General features: G+C 45.0%; 1 protein-coding gene across 1 annotated transcript in view; it reads right to left on the bottom strand.

Moving 5' to 3' along the window:
- The window catches only part of UST (uronyl 2-sulfotransferase), a 294,242-nt gene extending 272,262 nt beyond the window's left edge, over positions 1 to 21,980 (bottom strand). Inside the window, exon 1 of the mRNA XM_055311642.1 lies at positions 21,487 to 21,980. Within this exon, the coding sequence (XP_055167617.1) occupies positions 21,487 to 21,736 (250 nt within the window). The 5' untranslated portion in view covers positions 21,737 to 21,980. The remainder of the gene's footprint in view (positions 1 to 21,486) is intronic.
- Between the last annotated feature and the right edge of the window lie 1,275 nt (positions 21,981 to 23,255).

Raw genomic sequence — 23,255 nt, 5'->3', positions numbered from 1 at the left:
CTAGAACAACTCAGCTTGGTTTCAGTTTAGGTTGCTGTTTTAGACTTAACTCCTAGACCATGGTAACCTGGCCTTCCCTCTTGGAGGGGGAGGCGTGAGGGGTGATGCGCACATAAGCTACACTAGTGACTACCTTCTACCACAGTTTTGGCACCTGTGTTATTTTTAAATTGTTTTTGTTTTAAGATTGTGTTTGGCTTTGTTTTGTTTGTTTGTTTGTTTTGTTTTGTTTTGTTTTGTTTTGTTTTGTTTTGAGTAGTCTCTCCCCCCAGTGTGGGGCTTGATCTCATTACCCCCAAGGTCAAGAGTTGCAGGCTCCACTGAGCCATTCAAGCACCCCCTTTTTTTTTAAGATTTTAGTTTTTTAGCCCCTGTGTTAATTTGATTCCTAAGATCTCATGTTTTAATTTCAGCATATTTGTAGTTTTTGAAACTACAGGAAACGACAGTCTTATCTCAATGCAAAAGGAAGAATTAAGGGACCCTTGGATGATTCAGTTGGTAGAGCATGTGACTCTTGATCTCAGGGTGGTGAGTTCAAGACCCATATTGGGCTTGGTGCCTACTTTAAAGAAACAAGGAAGGAACCCCAAATATAAACGCAAAAGGAAGAATTAAACCAGACGTGTACCATCATCTGAAATTCTTACAGAAAGGATGATGGTGTTAATGACTGAGACAGCATTGGCATCACTGTGTTTAACCCAGAAGTCAAGGAAGAAGCTCACCAGGGAAAGTAGTTATACCTGAAGATAACTGCCAAACATCGGGGGCTCGTAGCCTTGGGGTTGATCAGTACCGGGCCTTTTTTCTTGACTGTTGAAGGATGTAGATTTGGAGGCAGTGGTCCTAAACCACTATTTTCTCACTCCCAGGTTAAGAATTTTTTTTCCTTCATGGGCCAGACTTGAGGGTCTGAACATTTTGAAGACTCCTTGTATGGGGCGTCCAGTCCAAACTCTGTCATGCAACTCAGCAGCAGGTGATATCTGATGGGGTGATTGGGAAGGAGGGAGCCTGCCCCTTCCTGAGCCACTACAGTGAAGTCACTCGATGTAAAGCTAGTTGGGGGAAACTCTTTGATAAATACTCTAGGGACCCCTGGGTGGCTCAGCGGTTTGGTGCCCACCTTTGGCCTAGGGTGTGATCCTGGAGACCCGGGATCGGGTCCCACATGGGGCTCCCTGTGTGGAGCCTGCTTCTCCCTCTGCCTGTGTGTCTCTGCCTCTCTGTGTGTTTCATGAATAAATAAATAAAACCTTTAAAAAAAAAAGAGTTAGAAAAATACTTCAGTGCTTTTGTTGAAAGCTGCTTCCATATGCATGAAGTAAAGAGGACAAGATCCGTGGGTTCTGAGCAGAGCTGGACCAGATGCCGAACAGCTCCTCCCCCCACAGCACCAGCTGAGCCACCCAGGGCCCTCCATCCATCTCCCGACTTGGATTCCTTATCTGCATAGTGACCTTAATACCCACCATGCAGGAGAGTAAAAAAGCAGGTGTGACAATACTTGGGCAAGTACTTTATGAACTTTAAAGGCTATTCTGGGATGCCTGGGTGGCTCAGTGGTTGAGGGTCTGCCCTCGGCTCAGAGCATGATCCCCCGTCCAGGGATCAAGTCCCGCATCAGGCTCCCCACTGGGAGCCAGCTTCTCCCTCTGCCTGTGTCTCTGCCTCTTTCTCTGTGTGTGTGTGTTTTTCATGAAGAAATAAATAAAATCTTTTAAAAATAAGTAAATAATAAAGGCTATTCAAATCTGAAGACCATTCCAGACACGTACTTAGACTCTTCCATGGCATTCTGTTTCTAGAGTTATCTTCATGAATAACAAATCCATTATCACCCCGTTGTCTAAAACTGATCATACTTTCCCTACTGTATGCCAGTTAGTGCAACATACAAGTTCCTTCATAAGCGACCCTTTTCCATTAGGGGCTCCTTTGTAGCAAATCCGCTCCCTGTCCCCCTGTCACAATCTCTCACCAGCCACCCTGTACTGCTCGGAGTACCCACAGGTGCCACGATTTGCCCACTGGCCTCCACTTGCAAGTGCAGCTCCTTCTGTTTGGAATTCCCCTCTCCCACATCTCTGCCTAGCAAACTCCTATTTATACTTCAACACCCAGCTCAAGGGTCACCTCTTCCATGAAGCACTCTTGTATTCTAATTTTTCCCTCCTCTGCGCTCCCCAAGCATGTGAATGAATCTCTAGTAGCATGAATATATGCATGAAAATGATGAATTTATACATTCATATCAGAGACTATACTAGAAGCTCTTGGGAGAACTTTTGTGTCTCCAGCACACAAATTTTGAAAACAGTATTGAAAAAAAAATAAACACTTATCAAATAATCACAGGGCAAGTGTTTTAGAGCTCTTAACCATCAAACTATTCTTTGCAACTTAAAGTGAAATGGCCAGAAGTCTTAGAACATAAAAAAAAAAAAAAACCTCTTTGTTTAGTCCTTTAGGAAAATAGGGAAAGAGTAAAAATATCCCACAGATTAAAATGTAATTTACTGTATCTTAGGAGGTCTTCTTCCCACAGAAAACTGTGACAGAAAGAGCAGAACTATATACACAACAAATAACCATGTGTAAATGCCTAAAGGCAGAATTTTGATGGGTTTGTTTGTTTCAAGACATAACACACATACCCACAACTGACAGTTAAGTAATATCCCTCCCGCTCCTGCACTCCAGAGTGCCACCTGCTCTGGTTAGGCTTCTGCCTCAATAATTAAAATGAGGATGTGTATTGGCAGATATTAGAAATGCAAACTTTCATAGTATTCTAGGCAGCAGAGTACCAGATAGCATTCTTTTTATAATCTGCTGGTTGTTGTTCTATAACAGAAAGAGTCCCTCTGAAGTTCCAACGGAGATTCAGAGAGGTTAAGTGAATTACCCAAGGTCACACAGCTGCACAGGGGCAATGCCAGGACTCAAACAGAGGACTTCTGATTTAAAGCCCAATGCTCTGTTACACCACACTGCCTCCTGAAATACAGCAGCCTCCTGTTAAAGGCAAGTTCACAGTAGAAACATGATTTCCTGAAAAGAAAATGTAGCTCTGCTAGACCATATGGTTGGCCTTTAAACGTCCATGTTTTCAAATTGTGATCCTTTGAGTTTTATAAACATTTAAAAGAATAACAACCCACGGGAACTAAATAACTTATTGTCATCTAGCTGCTTATAAAAACAGTATTAACATGAGTGTTGTCCCCATTACCAAGAGACGCTGCAAAGGGCTGAGGGCTTGTAGAGCTAGGCTGTCTTTAAGGAGCTCCACCCTTAGCTAAATTTCTAGCCAAACTGAAAAGGGTGCATGTGGCTGTCAAGAGGCTCATTTTTAGTTCTCAGTAACAGACCCAGTAAGAATCCAAGAGGCTGAGATTTATAAATTTGCCCAATCCTGCAACCGAGCTACTCAGGCAGGGCAGGCCAGGAGATGGTCATGTCTGCCTGGCCAGAGTGCAAGCAACTGTGCAATCCACTGACACACAAACAGTTCTGTCCAGAAACAATTGCAGTGGCTAGGGAGCAGAGATCTGCACTCAGAGGTACAGCTGGGCAAGGCAGAGGAAGAAGAGGCCCAGCCACGGGTTCCAGTACTACAGAGAAGGACTGGATGGCCTCTGAATCCCTCCCTCTTCCGAAAGTGTGAGATTAAATGGCAAATGGGAGTTTGGAATCCCCTAAAAAGCATTAAGGTCAAATCAGTTCATTTCAATGTTTGAAAAATTAATTTACTGTTCAAGAATGACAACATTCAAGTATGACGACTTTTTCTCCAGCTAGACTTGCAAAATCATGGAGTTAATTTCCACCAAAATAAGTGCCAAAAGGGGTGAGAAAGTGAATGAAATAAGGAAACAGCAAACAAACTAGAAGAAAATATACAGACTATACACTCGATGTCAGGATGTAAGGCTTTTCTAAACATAAAAGCGAAGAAAAATAATAAAATACTGATAAAATAAAATAATAAGCAGAAGAACAGGAAAAAATAAAAGATAGTGGTTTAAAAAACCACAGGGCAATGAAAAACCACGAGTTTATTATCTGTGCACATGGGGAAGGGTTAAAATACTCTTCATCCCAAAAGAACTCTCACGGTTGATGAGAGAAAGAAGAACACATCTAGAGGGGAAAAATGGGGGAGGGTAAAACTCATTCCCTAAAGAAAAAATGCATCTTATAAGCACATCTTATAAATACAGTCAAATTGTTCAATGTCACTAATATGCAAGCAGATGGGAATTATAGCATGAGAATATCACTTTTCACTAACTGAATGAGTAAAATTTTATAATAGCATAGCCAACGCTTGCAAGGGTACGAGCAAAACAGGTTGTAACTGCTGTAACTGCTGGTGAACTCAACAAAAACTCCGTCCATTTGTACAAAGAGCAATTTTAACACAGGCATACATTCTGATCCGGCAGTTCCAAGTCTCAGAATTTATCCCAGGGAAGTAGACAAGAGCGCAAAAGCTGAACAATGTTCATCACAGCTGTATCTAGAATCTTGAAAAACTAGAAAGAGGCTAAATTTCAAACAGCCTCTGCTAAAGGAATCATGGAACATTCACAAGATACTCTGCCACCATGAAAACCAAACTCATCGAAAAATGTGTAAGGACCATTGTGATACTGCCCAGGGGAGGAAGGTGTAACCAAACCAAAGCAGTTGTGAATAAAGAAGTTAACAAGCTTTTTCTTTTCTTCTTCTTCATCCTTTTCTATTTTCCATTTCCTCCAATGAGCCTGTATTAATGGTTTTAACTATTTCTTAAAGTTGTGTTGTTAAAGCACAACACCAAGTCCTTCTAATTATTTGCTCTATTTGCATCCAGTTATTTGCTCTGGCCATAAAAAAAAAAAAAAATCCTTCACCAGGAATATGTGGATAAGAAGGACACTTGGCAATGAATTCTGATACTCTACCTCAACGTCAAAATTTAAAACGGTGCAAGAATTTGCAACAACAATGAAGAAACTTCATACCCAACACCAGTTGTTTTATTTCCAATGCTTATTAACGAACTTGACATTGGATCACAAAATCTGTACATTCACAAATCTCCAAACAGCCTGCATTTCAATCCCTTAGATTACAGACATTAAAAGGGGGGTTAAAGCAGATATTTTAAATTTGAATCATGCAAGTATATGATTCTCACTTAAGAAAAATCTAATGGGGCAGCCCCGGTGGCTCAGTGGTTTAGCACCGCCTTCAGCCCAGGGTGTGATCCTGGAGACCAGGGATTGAGTCCCACGTCAGGCTCCCTGCATGGAGCCTGCTTCTCCCTCCGCCTGGGTTTCTGCCTTTCTCGAGCTCAGTCTCTCTCTCTCTCAGACTCTCTCTCTCTCTCTGTCTCTATTAAATAAATAAAATCTTTTTAAAAAAAGAAAAGAAAGGGATCCCTGGGTGGCGCAGCAGTTTAGCGCCTGCCTTTGGCCCAGGGCGCGATCCTGGAGACCTGGGATCGAGTCCCACGTCGGGCTCCCTGCATGGAGCCTGCTTCTCCTTCCTCCTGTGTCTCTGCCTCTCTCTCTGTGTGTGTGTGACTATCATAAATAAATAAAAATTAAAAAAATTTTAAAAAAAGAAAAGAAAAATCTAATATTCTTAAATTCGAACAAATTGGTAAAGGAAAATCTAATTCAAAAGTTTACAGGGGTGCGTGGCTGTCTCAGTCAGTAGAGCATGAGACTCATGCTTAGAGTTGTTAAGTTGTTACATGGAGCCCCACATTGGGTGTAGAGATTACTTTTTTAAAAATCTTTTAAGAAAAGAATTTTATAAAACATTTAAACGCACAGAGCTTTAGTCGGCTAGGCGTACCTTGACTCATGTGTCTTTTTATAAATATTAATTATGTCCTAGAAGTGCTGCAGTGTAGACCCTTGCTGCTCAAAGTGTGATCCTCCAACGGGAGCATGCAGGTGGCATCTGGGAGCTTCTTGGAAATGCAGAATCCCAGGTACCTTTCAAGACCTACTGCACCCAAACCTACAGTTAACCAATTCCCAGACGGTCTGAATGCCATTAAAATTTGAGAAGAGCTGGTGTGGAAAAGCCAAAAGCGAATAGATTATGTCACAACAAAACAAATGCTTTTAGAAGAAGTTGAGCATCCCTACATAGCACTGTAAGAGGACTTAATGCACACACCAAACTGCTGTGCCCTGTATCTGTCACAGTGGTTCTCTACCTTGCTTGCATATTAGAATTACCTGGGAGCTTTTAACACAGGTGCCCAGGCAGCACTCTGACCAAATGAATGAAAATCAGCATTTTCCCAAGATCTCCAGGTAATTCCATCATGCAACCCAAATTAAGAGCCTGAGACTGGCATAAACTGAGCCTTAACCAAAGAAATCCTCAGCCTCACCACAGCCAGGCACAAATACTCTTCTACTCTCCTCTGGTAGCTTCCCACACGCCCCTACTCATCCCTCTGCCTATGTTAATCCTCAGTCCTACTCTGCCCCTCCACATGGAAGGCAGCCCCATGAGTGTAGTGTCATTGGTCACGCTATCTCCGGCACCCAGCACTTCATTAGAGCTTGATAGACAATTGCTGAAGGAACAATACGGAAGCAGAGAGAGCAACTGCCAAGCTGAATGCAAAGGAGGATGGGCATGTGAAAACACATTCTCCAAACCTGTAAGGCTCAACGATGCGAAACTTCCATGAAATATCAGCCTAGTGGGCCAGACTTCCTCTGAGATGAACAAAAGTCACCTATCATTCCAACAAGGTGGCTAGGAAACAAATCTGGACAAAGGGGGCTATGTTTTCAAACAGCAATGCCTTATGTCATAAAAGAAATGAAATGCAAGAAATAGAAGCCCTCCTGATAACCCAAGGATGTTCTAGTAAATCCTCCCTCAAAGCTAGGGAGCACTCTTACCAACACACCTATGCACACTCTCTATGGCGGAGTTCAGGCACTGCTGTGACTGTGTACATTTCGCAATATAGGCACAGAGAACCACACACCTCTCCCCAGCCATCGGGAACAGGACAGCAAGGCACAAGAATGCTTGGATAAAGTATATTCCAAATGCATTTGAAAAGTTTGTTATCCAGCTATAAGCTGATGAGACTCAACTGTCATCGCTAAATGCTAACTCACGATATCCTTTGCTCAAGGGACAAGGGCAATAAAAAGAGGTTATGGATCCTAACAAGTCCTTCTTTCTTCCTCCCTTTAATTTCTGGAAACCTCTTCATCTCACAGCAGGACTAGAAGAACATAACCACAAATACTTTAGACTCCGTGAGGCCTTGGATCTCCGCTGGGCAAGCAAACAAGAGCAGCCTTTGGAAATGGGAAAAGCACGAGCAAAGAAAATAATACGGCCTCGCTTCTGTCATCTGCTAAGGCAAAATAAAGACACTGCACCATTTGGTTTTTATATTTATGCAGCTTTTCAGAATCTTTTGCTCCATGCTCCATTTTCACCTCCACGTCCTATGCAGCTCTTGAGCGTTGCTCCTGTGGAACTGCTCTGGAGAGCATACAGTGCGCCTCTGGAGTAAGCAGCGTTAACCTCACAACTGCTTAAACTGGCATCCAACAAGAAGGTTATGTCAACACTCTTCTCTGGGTAGGTCTTCGGCACAGGAACTCCTCACTCGACCTGCTAAGAGGCCACCACACCGCAGCCCCCAGGCCAGTCTGGCAAGACGGGAGATGCAAGCGTGCCCGCACCCCAGCTGTGCAGACACCTCACCTCCTAACTCAGCCCTGCCCTGACTTCCCTGCCAACTGTCACTTTCTGTTTCCTTCCCTGCCCTGGTAAAAATAACTTCCTCTTCCAGTGTCTAAATCTGTACGTGACTTTACACACATTTTCCGGCACATCGTTGGATGAATTTTGACACTAAAGCAGAATGAAATCGCTAGAAATCTGCAATCATATTTCTGTAGAACTCCAACCAGATGAGTCAATTCCACTTGTTTTCCCAGATATTGAGAAAATACTCCCAGGCAAGATGCTGCATTCTAAGTGGGCGACGTCAGTTCCTTCTGCCTCTGCTTCTTACAGACTCAGCAAAGCCCCGGTGATGGAGGGAGGCGGAGCAGGGTGCAGGGCGCTATTGGTGTTAACTGTGTGTGGTTCGCTGGCTGCGGTTCTGAGTGGGGACAAGGGTGTCTCAGGGAGCAGACCATCCAGCACAAATATGACACCCAGACCTCTGTATTTAGGGCCTGAGTCGGAGCTTCCGAGAGCTGCCCTCGGCCCCACCTGCCTGTCGGAGACGTGCATCAGAACGGTGATGGATGTGGCAGTCATTCTCCACAGAAGGCGGGTTAGAAGAGAGACATTTCTGATAGTGACTCCTATGTACAAAGCAGGCTCACCAGCAGAGGGAACTGGAAGTGTCTGTCCTCAGTTCTACGGACCAGTAAAGGTCCACAGAGGCAAGTGGTTAAGGTACATGAGATCATTCAGTCTTCTCATATGCTTACTGGCCAGTTGTGTTTCCTCTTCTGTGAACTGCCAGCTCATGTTCTTTGCCTGTTTATCTCATTAATTTTCTTTTTTACTGATTTATTGAACATTCAAATAGCTGCATATTAATCCCATTTTTTAAAGAAACACCTGTCCCCGGTCTGGGTCTTTTGCCTTGTCTATGGGGTGCCGTTGTTCAGAAGGTTCTACTTTTATGGTTGTGTTTTCCTTTTGCTGTTTGTGCTTTCTATGTGTGAAAGTGACTTTAGATGACGAACTACTGGGATCTACATCTATTTTTCTGGACAATATTTATGTGGGGGGCGGGTATGACAGTCATCTTCATATCTTTTATCCTCTGAAAGATGATATAGTCCAATAGACTGTTCTGTATAACTTCCAGAAGAAGTAGCAGAAGCAAATGGAAGCTACATGGAAGTAGCTCACCACACCATAAAGAACTCCCTCTGCCGCTGGAGCTGTCCACAGTGGAAGGGGAGAGGTTGTGAGACTCTCCTCTGAACAGTAGAGCTTTCTTATTCCTACTTGTTTTCCTTCTTTCTTCTGATCACATTGTTAGACTCTGAATTCTGGAAAGACACTCTTCTCTCTCTCTCTCTCTCTCTCTCTCTCTCTCTTTTCTTTCACTCTGCCTTCCTAGGGACATTCTGTTTCCCACAATTTCAGGAACAAGATTCTCCCATTATTGTCCAGGCAGACCGTGGCAAATTGGTGATTTCGGGGCAGTGCTGCCAATTTTAATGAGACAAAGCAATGAAAGCAACAAACAAAAAAAAATATGATTAAGACTTTGAAAAGAATGGCCTAAAAAGTTTTCGCATATTCTACTTGCCTTAATCACTTGACTCCTACAATATTTTAAATAAGCATTTGCTCCCAAAGGAAATAGCCTTACAGTTTTAGTTGCTACAGTTAAGTGGCTTCTTACAACAAATGATTTTAAGAGTAGGTAGGGTGCCTGGGTGGTTCAGTCAGTTAAGCATCACTCTTGATTTACACTCAGGTCATGATCTCGCGGTCACCCCACACTGGGCTCTGCGCTCAGCATGGAATCTGCTTGTCCCTCTCCCTCTGCTCCTTCAGCCATGTGCACATGTGCACGTTTTCTCTATAAATAGATAGGTAGATGGATCAATAAATAAATAAATACTTTTAAAAAAAAGAATAGGCAGGACCTTGGTAAACACCTAAATCAGTGATTCTAAAAATCACCTAGAGAATCTCTCTAGAGAACCCCAAATCCACACTTATTCTCCCATTCCTGGCCACTGGGACACAGTCCTAGACTGATCATCAAGACCATATGGAAACATTGCTGCTGATGGGGGTCTTAAAAGGAAAAACAATGGAGAATCATGGACCTAATCAAACATCTTCATTTTAGAGGTAAAGAAACCTAAGTCTAAGAGGCTCATGTGACATAAGAGCACTGACCACCGCAGTATTTGGGAACCCTTACAGAACCAGGTCCTGTACCCCTCACAGCAACCCCCATAGTTTTGCTTCTGATTCTCCAGGGCAGAAGGCATTCATGTCAAACAGCCCTTGTGTTAAAGCAGGAAGCTCTGCACAGTAATTGCAAGGTCATGGTTTTGCTAAACGAAAATTTAACTTTCTATTAAATAATGTAAAATCACATTTGCTTTCAACTTCTCAAGGACTTGAGTGACCAGTTAAGGCAGATAGTAATGTCCTGTGGCTCTCACATGCACCAGCATCCAAGGCAGGGCAGGTCAAGATAACTCGAAGAAACGGAATATGCAGAACAGAGGCAGGTTCACAAATCTCTGGGCAAAGACATGATCCATGACTCGGGTCCACTGTTCTAGCTCTGACCTCCAATAGACAGGAAGCAAGAACCAGAGAAAAGCAAGTGGCCATACTACTGAGCATGGTAGTTCCATCTTAAGTGGGAGGAGTTCTCACAGCTGTCACAGTGTCTGCCTGGTATTCTGATGGCTTGAAAAGGCATGAGTTACAGACCACTAATACAGTCCTCGAACAGCAGGCCATCCCAGAGCATAAGCTGTACCATGCCCCCTCTGCCCAACTATCTTTATTTTATGAATGCGGGGGGAAAAGGTGTGGATAAATTCAAAACAGAGCAAACCAGGCTGTGTGCAGAATGTGTTCTTTCCAAACTGTTTCCAGGAAGCAAAAGAGAGAAGAAACTGGAAGGTTGGTGTGTGTATTATTAATGGGGCAAATGACTGGAACTTGTCAGCTGTTGAAGAGCCTTCACCAATCTGAGGGTGAGGTGACAAGATAAGCCCCAAGGATACTAGTTTAGTACATTCATATTTCTTTATTAGATTGGTGCTTTCTATTGGAAGCCAAGCCAGGAGGGGGTCTGCATATTCCACCAGGATTTGTGTTTGTATGAGTGCATCCTGGTGCATGGATGTTTATGTGCCAGAAGAAAAGGGAACCTAAGAGAAGCAAAGGACAAAGTGAGAGAATTGACATTTGTTGAATATGAATGCCAGGCCTTGGGTTAGGTAAGTATCCTACAAAATAGCACTTACCAATCTCATCATATAGATCAAAATACCTGAGGTTCAGAGAAATTAAGAAAATTGCCCAAGTTTTCCCAGCTGATAAGTAGTAGCACAGTGATTCACATCAAAATCTCTGCTCTAAAACCTCTATTCTTTTTAACACCTGATGCTTTTGGACCATAGGTCTTCCTGAATATTTGCTGAATGACTGAACAAAAGAATTTATATGTTTCCGAAAACTTCCATTTCTACTTTCATCAAGACTGTGAAAGTCACACTCACTGAGCTAGGAAAAAAAAAAACAATGTTTCCAGAAATGTAGTATGGTTAAATGTAAATAATTACTTAAATCATTTAGCAATGAGTGAACTAAGAATTGCTTAATCAAAGCCATGACATAGATTATTTTAATACCTTTTGTCAAACAAGGGTTTGTGCACTGAGCCCTAATTTTATAGCTTCTCATTTTGCCATTCTAGGTTTAAATCCATTAGATCACTACTTCAAAAACCATATCATCTTTTGGTCTCACATCCTTAAAGACAAAAAGTCATGCTGGAAATGGACTAGCTTATTTAACACAAATCGCTAGATAAGGAAGACACTGGCTTAGAGAGGGAAATAAACTATCTGCAAACTCCCAAAACAACTGGCCGGGGTTTGGGAAAATGACAAGAAACAGGAGGTCTGCGTTCTAGTTATAAACAGCCAAAGCAGGGCACCTGGGTGGCTCAGTGGTTGAGCATCTGCCTTTAGCTCAAGTCTTGAGCCAGAGGTCCTGAGATTGAGTTTTGCTTCAGGCTCCCTGCAGGGAGCCTGCTTCTCCCTCTGCCTATGTCTCTGCCTCTCTCTCTCTCTCTGTCTCTCTCTCTCTCTCTCTCTGTGTGTGTGTGTGACTATCATAAATAAATAAATAAATAAATAAATAAATAAATAAATAAATAAATAAATAAATAAAATAAAATAAAATAAAATAAACGGCCAAAGCTTTAGATTCATCTCAGGTATTCTTAATTACAGGGAGAGGGATGCCTGGGTAGCTCAGCGGTTGATCGTCTGCCTTTGGCTCAGGGTGTGATCCCGGAGTCAAGGATCAAGTCCTACATTGGTCTCCCTGCAAGGGGCCTGCTTCTCCCTCTGCCTGTGTCTCTGCCTCTCTCTCCCTGTATCTCTCATGAATAAATAAAATCTCTTTTAAAAATTACAGGGAGAACTCCATAAATGTAATTCCAAATCTCCAGAGGTAAGAGGTGGACAATTAAACCCCTTGAAATCTTTACAGAACTCTATGTCATGGTAGCTTTACTATCTTTGCTTGGAGCCTATGCTTTCAACAGCCAGGAGGAGACAGGCCATAGACATCACCTGAGCAAAGGTCTTTCCTGGCACTCTTCTTCTCCATCTTCTCTACTTAAAATACAGACCAAACAAAGCAGGATGTAGAACCCTCGCAAAGAACAGTCTGCTTAGCAAATATATTGAATCAACAGTTCCTGAGGGCCTGTGCAGAGCACCCAGGAGGGGTGTCAGAGTAGAGATGGATGGTGCTGAACTCCTTTCAAGGAGTTTGCCCACAAACTATCACACTACAAAGTAGACTATCACAACTTCAGACATGATCATGAACTAATTCCAGGAGTTCAGAGATTATCATTGGAATTTGAGCTTCCTAAACCATCAGCAGAGAGGCCATAGCGGAAGCACAGTCATATAACAAGAGACAAGAAAAATGAGCCAGCGGCTATCTTTGGGAAATGACAGAAACTGACACAGACCCTGAGTCAGTCGGACCCAGAGGTGCAGCATACCCTCAACACTAAACAGCTATCTGGCTCCCAGGTCATTTTCAATATGAGAGTATTGCAAATTATTCAAATTGAGCCTCTCCCAAGCAGCATAGAATTGACTGTATCTATCTTAAAGCTTCTCATTTTGAAAATACATATATTTAGGGTACCTGGGTGGCTCAGTTGGTTAAGCATCTGTCCTCGACTCAGCTCTTGGTCCCAGGGTCCTGGGATCGAGTCCCACTTCAGGCTCCCTGCTCATGGGGCAGGGGGGAAGGGTCTGCTTCTCCCTCTGCTCCTCCCCCCCAATTGTGCTCATGCTCTCTCAGATAATACATATATTTAAAACATGCTAAACATGTCTAATATTTTTCGAAAAACAACTAATATTTCTTTCTAAAATTCATGTTAATTTACTAAAGAGAAACAAATATACATAATATTGTTGTGTATATTTGTTCTGTATGTTATACCACGATGTGAATTTAAAAAATGAATTGCATATGAATTCTGATTCTATGAGAATGCTCAAGATCTCCTTGGTGACTGACCCTGTATTACCTTGTTAAGCAACATGATGTACCCAAATGTTTTCTCCTGCTGAGTTCATCAGCTCCATTCTAGTGAGCAAAAACAGGACAAAAATACTCACACAAATTGTACTATAACCTGCTGTTTAAAACTAGCTACACTCGGGATCCCTGGGTGGTGCAGCAGTTTAGCGCCTGCCTTTGGCCCAGGGCGCGATCCTGGAGGACCCGGGATAGAATCCCACGTCGGGCTCCCTGCATGGAGCCTGGTTCTCCCTCTCCCTCTGCCTATGTCTCTGCCTCTCTCTCTATCATGAATAAATAAATAGAATCGTTAAAAAAATAAAAATAAAACTAGCTACACTCATATTTCACATATAAGTCACAGTAATCTTTATGACATCTATAAAATGGGTTAGTGCTAGCTATACATGAAGTTTCATACATGAGAGCTAAATGTAAATAACCAAAAGGTTTCCTACTCAAAGTGATCCATAACTGTAAACAAGACTCCCAAGGTTCCTTTGAAGAGATCCTTCTTTTTGGTTAATTGTTAGGAATTTATTTAGAATTTACTATATACCCAGATACTGTACTTAGCACTTTGAAAGTGACTAAAGTATGAAACTAAGGTGCCCCTTTAGAAGGTGCACACCTATAATATAGAGAACAATACATAACATATTGTGTTTCAGCCAATACCATCTTTTGCAACTTCAAAATAAGCAGCAAAATCATATAAGTGGGGGGTGTCTGGGTGGTTCACTTGGTTAAGCATCTGCCTTCGGCTGGGGTCATGATCCCAGAGTCTCAGATCATGCCCCACAATAGGCTCCCCGCTGAGCAGGGAGCCTGCTTCTCCCTCTCCTCTCCACTCATGCTCTATCATTATCTTTGTCACTATCTCAAATAAATAAATGAAATCTTAAAAAAAAATAACACACAAATCTGACAAGGATCTAGTATCCAGAATACATAAAGAACCCTTAAAATTCAAAAACAACAACAACAACAACAACAACAACAACACACAACCCAATTCAAAAATGGACCTAGTAGGTGCCTGGGTGGTACAGTCAGTTGAGCAGCCTACTCTTGGTTTTGGCTCAGGCCATATCTCAGGATCATGAGATCAAGCCCTGCAGTGGGCTCCATGCTCAGGGTGGAGTCTGTTTGAGATTCTCTCTCTCTCTCTGCCCCTCTCCCCTGCACTCACTCTCTCTAAAATAAATAAATAAATCTTTTTTAAAAATGGGCAAAGGATGTGAATAGACATTTTTCCAAAGAAGACATACAAATGACCAATAAGCAAATGAAAAGACATTCAACATCACTCATCATTAGTGAAATGCAAAACAAAACCACAAAAAATACCACTTCACACCCACTGGAATGGGGGTAATCAAAGTAATGAAAAATGACCAGTGTTGGTGAGGATGTAGAGAAACTGGAACTCTCATATGTTGCTGTTGGGGATGTTCTACGGTGAGGCCGCTATGAAAAACATCTTGGGAGTTCCTCAATAAATTAAACATAGAATTACCATATGACTTAGCAATCCACTTCTAAGTATATATCCCAAGGAACAGTAAATAGGTATTCAAACAAAAACTTGCCCACAAAAGTTCACAGAAGCACCATGCATAGCCAAAAGACGGAAACAACCCAAGTGCTCATCAACACATGAATGGACAAACAAAATGCAGTATATCCTGTGGAATATTATCCAGTTATTAAAAGGAATGAAGTAGGGATATATGCAACAACATAAATGAACCATGACAACAATATGCCAACTGAAAGCAGCCAGTCACAAAAGACCACATATCATACAGCTTCATTTCTAGGAGATGTCCAGCATAGCAAATCTATAGAGACAGAACATAGATTAGAATTGACTTAGGGCCGAGGAGATGGAGGAATAAGGAGGTGACAGCCAAAGGGTATGGGCTTCCTCTCTGTGCTGATGAAAATGCTCTAAAATCCACAATAGCAATGGTTGCACTTGTCTATGAATACACTGAAAACTATTAAACTATTAAAAGCTTTAAACGGGTGAACTGTATGGTTTTTTAAATTATATCTCAACAAAACTGTTTTAAAAATTAATAGCAATACCGAAATGTGCTTCATTTGGACTTTTCTCACCCAACAGTTGCTACATGTGTTTGATTTTTGCAAATAAGAGTTTTTGGTGGAATATCCATGTTTCTGTCTCCATTTCTAATAAATGAAAGGGTTTATAGCTACCACTGCTTAAAGCTGAGTTTCTATAACAAAAATCAATATGGTAAGACAACATTTATTTGTGGTCAAATCTTACATCTTGCAAAACAAAAACAAAAAGAAAAGCAAAGAGAGCAAGTGATAACTTCTAACAATTCAAGCAGCCACAGGCCGTCAAATAAGATGTCTTTTCATTGTCCATCACTGCTCTCCATCAGGACAGCTGCAGGGCAAGCTACAGTATCTGCTCCTGAGCTTCTCTCAAGGGAAGCAAAAGATACTATTTCTTCTGGGACCCAACAAGCTTGACCACTTTCGTTCTGGTTTCTCAAACACAAAGCCAACTAGTGTTTTAAACCTGGATTGATGACAGGGAATTTGAGGGAAGACAGTATCCAGATAATACATATTTATATGTACTTCTAAACAATTCATACTGAGACTAGTCTACATCAGAAATAGTTTACAAAGCAGAGTGCTTTTCACCATTCATGCCATGTGTTTACAGAACAGTCTGCCGTAGCTGAATTCCATCTTCTGTCCTTCGTCTAATACCAGTGCTACTGTGTCCGGGGCCAACCCTATATAAGACACATTTGCAGCTATGGACAAGAATGCCATTTTCTTTTTATGTCAACGATTTCTATTGATCACATCATATTTAATGCATTCATTTCCTAGATTGCTGTCTGGGGCCCAGAGCACTATATATAAACCGTGCCTGATGTGCAGTAGCAAAATTAAATTTGACTTTTAAGGTTGAAAGAAATGATTTTGTAACGGATCTGGATCTCTATTTTCACTTTTTCCTTTATATTCATTTAAACCTGGGGAATTTCAAATTCTATAAAGTTCCATCTCTTTCTCTCTCATTTGACTCAAAACTGCCATGCTCATGTAGAAATATATAAAGAATGGCAATTCTGAAAACTGAAATAGAAGTAGTGTTTCTCTATTGAAAGTAGTATAATTTAGGGATCCCTGGGTGGCGCAGCGGTTTGGTGCCTGCCTTTGGCCCAGGGCGCGATCCTGGAGACCCAGGATCGAATCCCATGTCGGGGTCCCTGCATGGAGCCTGCTTCTCCCTCTGCCTATGTCTCTGCCTCTCTCTGTGTGTGTGTGTGTGTGTAACTATCATGAATAAATAAATAAAATCTTTAAAAAAAAAAAAAGAAAGTATAATTTAAAAATGGAAAGGAAAGCATGTCAATTTGAGATCGACCCAAAAAGTTTAGTTCCCATAAAGGCTAAATCACATATCTAAGGCTTGATGATAAATCATTAGAATTTGCCAGTTGTATAAGATCTGTAGTAAGCCATCTGGTGCATTCAGTTTACATCAGGGTAACGAGTGTTATTCCAAGTTTCTGATATTTCCACAGCTCATAAGTAATGAGACTACTGGCAGAGGGTGTATCATAACCTAATTTCTGGGGGAGATTTTACTTGATTTTTATTTGCTTTCCATAGCAAATCAAAGTCTGAACGCCACTTCAAAAAAAGCGAATAATTTCACCGAATTGGAAAAACTATGGTCCCCAAGCTTAGGGACAGGCATTTGCCAAACCCATGCATTTTACCCCACGTATGCTCCTGTTCTTCCTCTACCCATTTCAAGGAGGGAAAAATCAAGACCACAGTTATTCCCACATAATCCACCCCACTCCCAATTTACTTTGCTTTTTTTCAGATCTGTTGCAACAGAAAGTATCTTTAAGGAGAATAGACTTTGCCCATTCCCAAACAAACTAGGAAAGAACTCTTTGACCCAGCTTCTATGGGAAGAGAAAGCATCATTACTGCCTCCTTTCCCTTTCTTTCCCTACTATTCCTTATGGTTGCCAGCTCCACCCCATTCCACGGATCTCCTAACCTCAGAGAGTCTAAAGCCAGCTGGAGTTGCAGCTGTTGGCTGGTCCTTCCCTTGAAACAATGGGACTTAAACAGCAAAGCAGATGCATTTTTAAGAGTTGCAATGTAAAAGATGAAACCATGTACATCACCTTTAAAATACTTGCTGAATCTCCTCTCTCTCATCTCCTTTCTTTTGCTCAACTGTGTAAGAGGCATCCTGACAGTAAAGCTTTACTCTGGAACCATGGTTCTCGAACCTCAGCCTGCAATAGCGTCACCTGGAAGACTTGCTAAAATACAGATTGCTGAGACCTAGGCCCTTCATTCAGTTGGTCTGGAGTGAGCCCTGAGAATCTGCATTCATAACAAGTTTCCCAGATGATGATGATGCTGCAGGTCCAGGGACCGCACACTGAAAACTACCAGCCTCAACAAAGAACAAATTGCTAAGGGAATAACAGAAAGATCAGGAATTTCAGATCATAATTGACATCACCTCCAGTTGAGTGGCTCTGGGAGAGATGAGCGTGCCTGTACCCAGAGATAAAAACAGGAAGGTGGAGTTAAGAGGAGACCAGCTAGGGGCACCTGGATGGCTCAGTCAGTTAAGCGTCTGCCTTTGGCTTAGGTCATGATCCCAGAGTCCTGGGATCAAGCCCCATTGTCAGGCTCCCAACTGTCAGGCTCCCAGCTCTGGAGGGGAAACTGCTTCTCCCTCTCCATTTGCCTGCCACTCACTCTGCTTGTGCTCTCTTCTCTCTTTATGTCAAATAAATAAATAAAATCTTTAAAAAAGAGAGAGAGACCAGCTGCTTGACTTCTTTCCCTTCTCTGCTAGCACCTTAAGATACTCAGAACAAAAGTATCAAAGAAAGTGAACTTATGCAAATAAATGATTATTTTTAGCCAGTCAGCTCTTTAGATTGCCCTTGCATCTTGGCTGCTGGTAGGGTTATACAGGAGGTGCCTGAATCAGACAGATTTGGGTTCAAGTCTTGCCTTACTTGCTGTGTGTCCTTCAGCAAGTCTGTGAATCTCTGTGTTCTCATTTCTCCCACATCAAAAATGGGAACAACAGGGATCCCTGGGTGGCGCAGCGGTTTGGCGCCTGCCTTTGGCCCAGGGCGCGATCCTGGAGACCCGGGATCAAATCCCACGTCGGGCTCCCAGTGCATGGAGCCTGCTTCTCCCTCTGCCTGTGTCTCTGCCTCCCTCTCTCTCTCTCTCTCTCTCTCTCTGTGTGTGTGACTATCATAAATAAATAAAAAAATTAAAAAAAAAAATGGGAACAACAGGGACGCCTGGGTGGCTCAGCAGTTTAGAGCCTGCCTTTGGCCCAGGGCGTGAACCTGGAGTCCTGGGATCAAGTCCCACATTGGGCTCCCTGCATGGAGCCTGCTTCTCCCTCTGCCTGTGTCTCTGCCTCTCTCTGTGAGTCTCTCATTAATAAATAAAATCTTTCAAAAAAATGGGAACAACAATCAAACCTACCCGTAAGATTGCTATGTGGATACAATTTCATTCTGCATGTGCATTTACTAGAACACAACAATACATGTTATCATTTATCATGAATGGTCATATCTCCTGCCTTTACTGTGAGAATATTCAATATGTTAACTATCAAACGACTTATTTGATAAAATAGGTTCAATTATTTTTGCCATATCAAGCAGCTACTGTGTGTCAGGTGTTTAATATTATATAAGCATATTAAAATAATATCCAGTCAAGAAATTTTTTTGCTATAAATATTATTTTGATTTGGAAAATGTTGACTTTAGATAAACTTATATTTAAGAAAAATGCTTGCCTCTAAAATTGGCTAACTCAGGAAATTGAGAGGATATGTTTACTAACCACAAATTTTGTTTTGACAGACACTAAAATAATAGAATGAAGGAAACAAGGGGTAAGTATTCTGCAGATACCTTGGCCTTATATTATTAAGGGCATATTTTAGACCCTCGTAAAGACCACAAGCGCACTTTTCCCCAAAATCATTATATTTGTGTAACAAAACAACAGGGAACAAATTTGGCCAAGGTGTCCTATTTCCAGTTCACAGTGATGTCATTTTTTTTTAAACCCATCATGTCAGTCAGAAACTTAATGATGAGTTAGTAACAGGAGCAGTGTTCAATCCATCAGGTTTCCCAGTTCCCCTGAGGGAATTCACCCTTCTACCACCTGCACCCCCAAATTCATCAGGCCTCTTTTTTTGAAGCATAGAATGAAAGCACTCGATTCTGGGGGCAATACACTTTTGGCTCAATTTTCAAAAGGTTAACATGGTAGCTATTGCAGTGTCTTGATCTCACCCTCAGTAGGGCCCTTGTTCTTTCCTCTCAGGCTTTCCTGCCCACAAGAAGGGATCAGAAAACAGCATTTCAGGAGCTGGGTGGAGATCTGAGATATAACCTCGCCCAGCCCCTAACTTTACCAATGAAAAGCTAAGGCCTAGGATGTCTGACTGCCCTGCCTAAAGCCAAGTGCTCTTGAGGGCACTAGATACAGATACCCTCATTCCCCATCCACTGTTTTCCCTGAGCCCCACCAGCCTCCAAATTTTAAGGGGAATTCCAACAAAGAATTTGTTATCAGATTTTATAGACCTCTGGGCTTCAAAAACACTTCCCAATGCCAATTAACGGTGACTGTTGTTGAATGTTAAAAAAAAAAAAAAAAGTTAGCTTTGTAACTCTAGCAGGTGTTTCAGAAACTATGAAGCTATGGACACTCCAAAATACAGAACTCTGGGAAAGAAGAGATCTGAGAACCTAATAAACGTGCATGTTATCCCAAATCCTCTAAGAAACCTGATGCTAAGGATTGTACTTTGGAAATCTGCTTGGACAATATTTTCCTTTAATTTCCCTTAAAACATCGGACAGAACCATAGTTCTCCAAAGTCTGCACACCTTTGAAAATCTCAGCTTCTCTACAGGGAAAGGACATCATTTTATCTGCGTTTATATTTCAAAACGCTCCAGGACTTTTGTCACTTTGCTGAGGGGGTTGGTTTGTTGTTGTGTGTGTGTTTGTTTTGTTTGTTTTTCCTTCGAAAACGGCCTGCGATCTAGACCTGTGGCTTCTGCGACTAGGGGACTTTTGAGGTTAAGTGTGGCAGCTTCCAGCCGACCGGAGTCTTTTGGCCCGAGACTGAGAGGCTCCCGTTCGCGCCCCCGCTCGCGTCGGGCAGATGCCGGGGGTCGGCCGGGGGCTCAGGTTCATCCCCTCGGACGTTCGCAGGCCGCCGGCGCCTCCGCAGCCTCCCCCCCCCCCGCCCGCGCCCGCACGACCTGCTCTGGCCACGACGTGCGAGGCACTTGCAGCCTCGCTCGGCCGGGCGCGCGCCAGCCGCGGACCCGGCACCTGGGCGTGCGCTCGCCGGGCCCCCGCGCCCAGCTGCGGGGCGCGCCCTCTGTGCAGCCGCCCTTCCCTCCCCGTGCAACCCCTTCCCCCCAACAGGCGGCCTCGCTTCTAAGAAACCACCCATAAGCCCCCCACACTCCCCAAAAAAGTTCTGACTTGAGACACACGCAGCGCAGAGGATCTTCGGGTCAAAGCAGGTGACCCGCGCCCTAGGGCGGCCCCGGGCCCCCCGGACCCCCGGCGCAGCCGCGCCCCGCGCCCCCCTCGCTGCCGCGGAAGCCAAGCCCGCCCAGGTCAGCAAAGGGCCCCAAAGCTGCCCCTGGGCCACCGAGGCGGCGGGCGGCTGGGGGGACCCGCGGGGCGCAGCCGGCCGAATGGGGGGAGGGGGAGGGGGACGAGCTAACCGCCCCCCCGAGCCCCGCACGACCCCGGGTGCTCACGAGACGGGACTGCGGCCACCGGCAGCGCCCCGGGGGCGGGGGAGGAAGCACGCGCTCGCACACGCCCACGAGCACACACGCCCGCCCTCCGCCCCGAGCCGGCGGCAGAGGCGCGGGACGTTCGCGGCGCCGCGCCCGGGTACCTGCCCCGCACCCGCCCCGGCAGCGCCTCCCCCCCGCCCGCCGCCCGGGTCGCACCTGGGAGCCTCGGGGCGCGGCTGCCGGCCCAGAGCCACAAGTCCCCGGCGCGCCCCTCTCCCCCCGCCCCCTTCCTTACCCAGATACTGCCGCAGGTCGAGCAGGAAGCGAGGGGGTCCCCCGCTGAGCTGATAGAAGAGGGAACCCAGGCAGAAGACCAGCAGGACGGCCATGCAGAAGCCGTAGTCCCGGAGGGAGAAGCGCAGGAAAGGCAGCAGGGAGACCCGGCGCTTCCAGCTGCCCAGGCCCGGAGGGGCGCCCCCCAGAGGGGCCCCATGGGGCCAGGGATCCGCGCCGCCCCCGGGATGCTGCTGCTGCTTCTTCTTCATCGCCTGCTCCGCCGCCTCGCACAGCCTGCCCGAGCCGGGAAGGGGTCACCCATCCGCCTGCGAGGAGCAGAGCCCGGCCGGCCGGCTGCACATGGGCAGGGCCGCGCGGAGGGCAGCCGGGTGGGGGCGGGGAGGGGCCGAAGTTGCCGGGCTCAGGAGACTTTCCTCGGCATGGTCCCCGCCGCCGCGGCCCGAGCGGCCGAGGTGCCGGCCCCCGCTCGGCCCGCGCCCTCGCCCGCGCCCTCGCCCGCGCCCGCGCCCTCGCCCGCGCCCGCTAGCGCCCCCGCGCCCCGCGCCCCGCCGCGCCCCGCCGCGCCCCGGGCTCGCTCGCGGCCGCCGGGGCTCGCCTCCAGCGCCAGCGCGGACCCCCCGGCTTTGTGTCCGGCGGTCTCGGCGTGTTTTGTCCCGATTCAGACTCCTCTAAAAGACGGCAGGGAGGAACAGGAGGCGGACACCATCCCCTCGCTCCACCTCCTTGACAGGGGTTTGCCTCCTTCTCCTCCCCTTCCCCTCTCCGGCTCTCCGCAGCCCTCTCTCCTCCCCCCCTCGGCCCTCCCTCTCGGCGCTCGGGTCTCCGGGTTTCTCCCGGGTGTCACGTTACTGCCTCTGACCGGGGGGCGGGGGGGGGGCGGCGATTATTCACAACTAGGAAGAAAGTTTCTGGGTGTTTTTCTCCTTCCCCCTTTCTCTGCAATCTGGCCTCAGTTTCTGCGCCACCAGCGACCTCTTGGGGGCCCCGCTGACTTCCCTCTCGTAAACAGTCCCCGGCAGGAAGAAGCACCACTTCTACTCTCTCTATATTATATACATTTTATATACATATATATGTACTTTTTTTTTTTCATTTCAGAAACTTGATTCTCCTTCTGTATCCTGAGCTGCTTACAAAAGGCCAGTAAAAGGTACTTGGGTGTATATGTTCAAGCCTTTACTGAGTTGGTCAAACGGCAAGTGATGTGGACTATAATGAAACATGCCCCCGCGGAGCCAGGCTCACGGGCCGACTCCTAGAAGAGAAAGGGGAGAGGACGCTCTCCTCTTGCTCGCCCTGGCTCTTCAGCTACTCCTCCACAGAGCTGCTCATCCGCATAGCGACCAGAGAGGCACCGGGGTGGTACTGAGAGAACTCAGGGAGGTCCTTCCTCTAGCAGATTTGTAGGGAAAGGGGCCTTGCATACCCATTTCCTTCCATGGGAAGCTTCTGGACCTGAAAGAGACACCATCACCACCCCATCCAAAGTACATAGATGGCATGGAACACAGATCTGGCGATGGGGGTGGGAGATGCATGAAAGGGCTGGTCTCATCAGCCACACTTTCAGTAAGAATCATTTGTTGCTTTATATAGAAGTCCCACCACCTGAGGCTTAGGGGACTTGCCCAGGGACACAGAGCTACCAGGAGTGGGTTGGAGAGCCACACTCATATCTCTTTGACCCCCAAGCCTACTATGCTAACCACTGCACTGCACTATCTCCCAGCTAGGGTTTTGGGGTTTTTTCCACCCCCCATTATTTGC

The sequence above is a fragment of the Nyctereutes procyonoides genome, unplaced genomic scaffold (genome assembly GCF_905146905.1).
Source record: "Nyctereutes procyonoides isolate TBG_1078 unplaced genomic scaffold, NYPRO_anot_genome, whole genome shotgun sequence".
Taxonomy (NCBI): Eukaryota; Metazoa; Chordata; class Mammalia; order Carnivora; family Canidae; genus Nyctereutes; species Nyctereutes procyonoides.
This window is presented reverse-complemented; position numbering and strand designations above follow the sequence as displayed.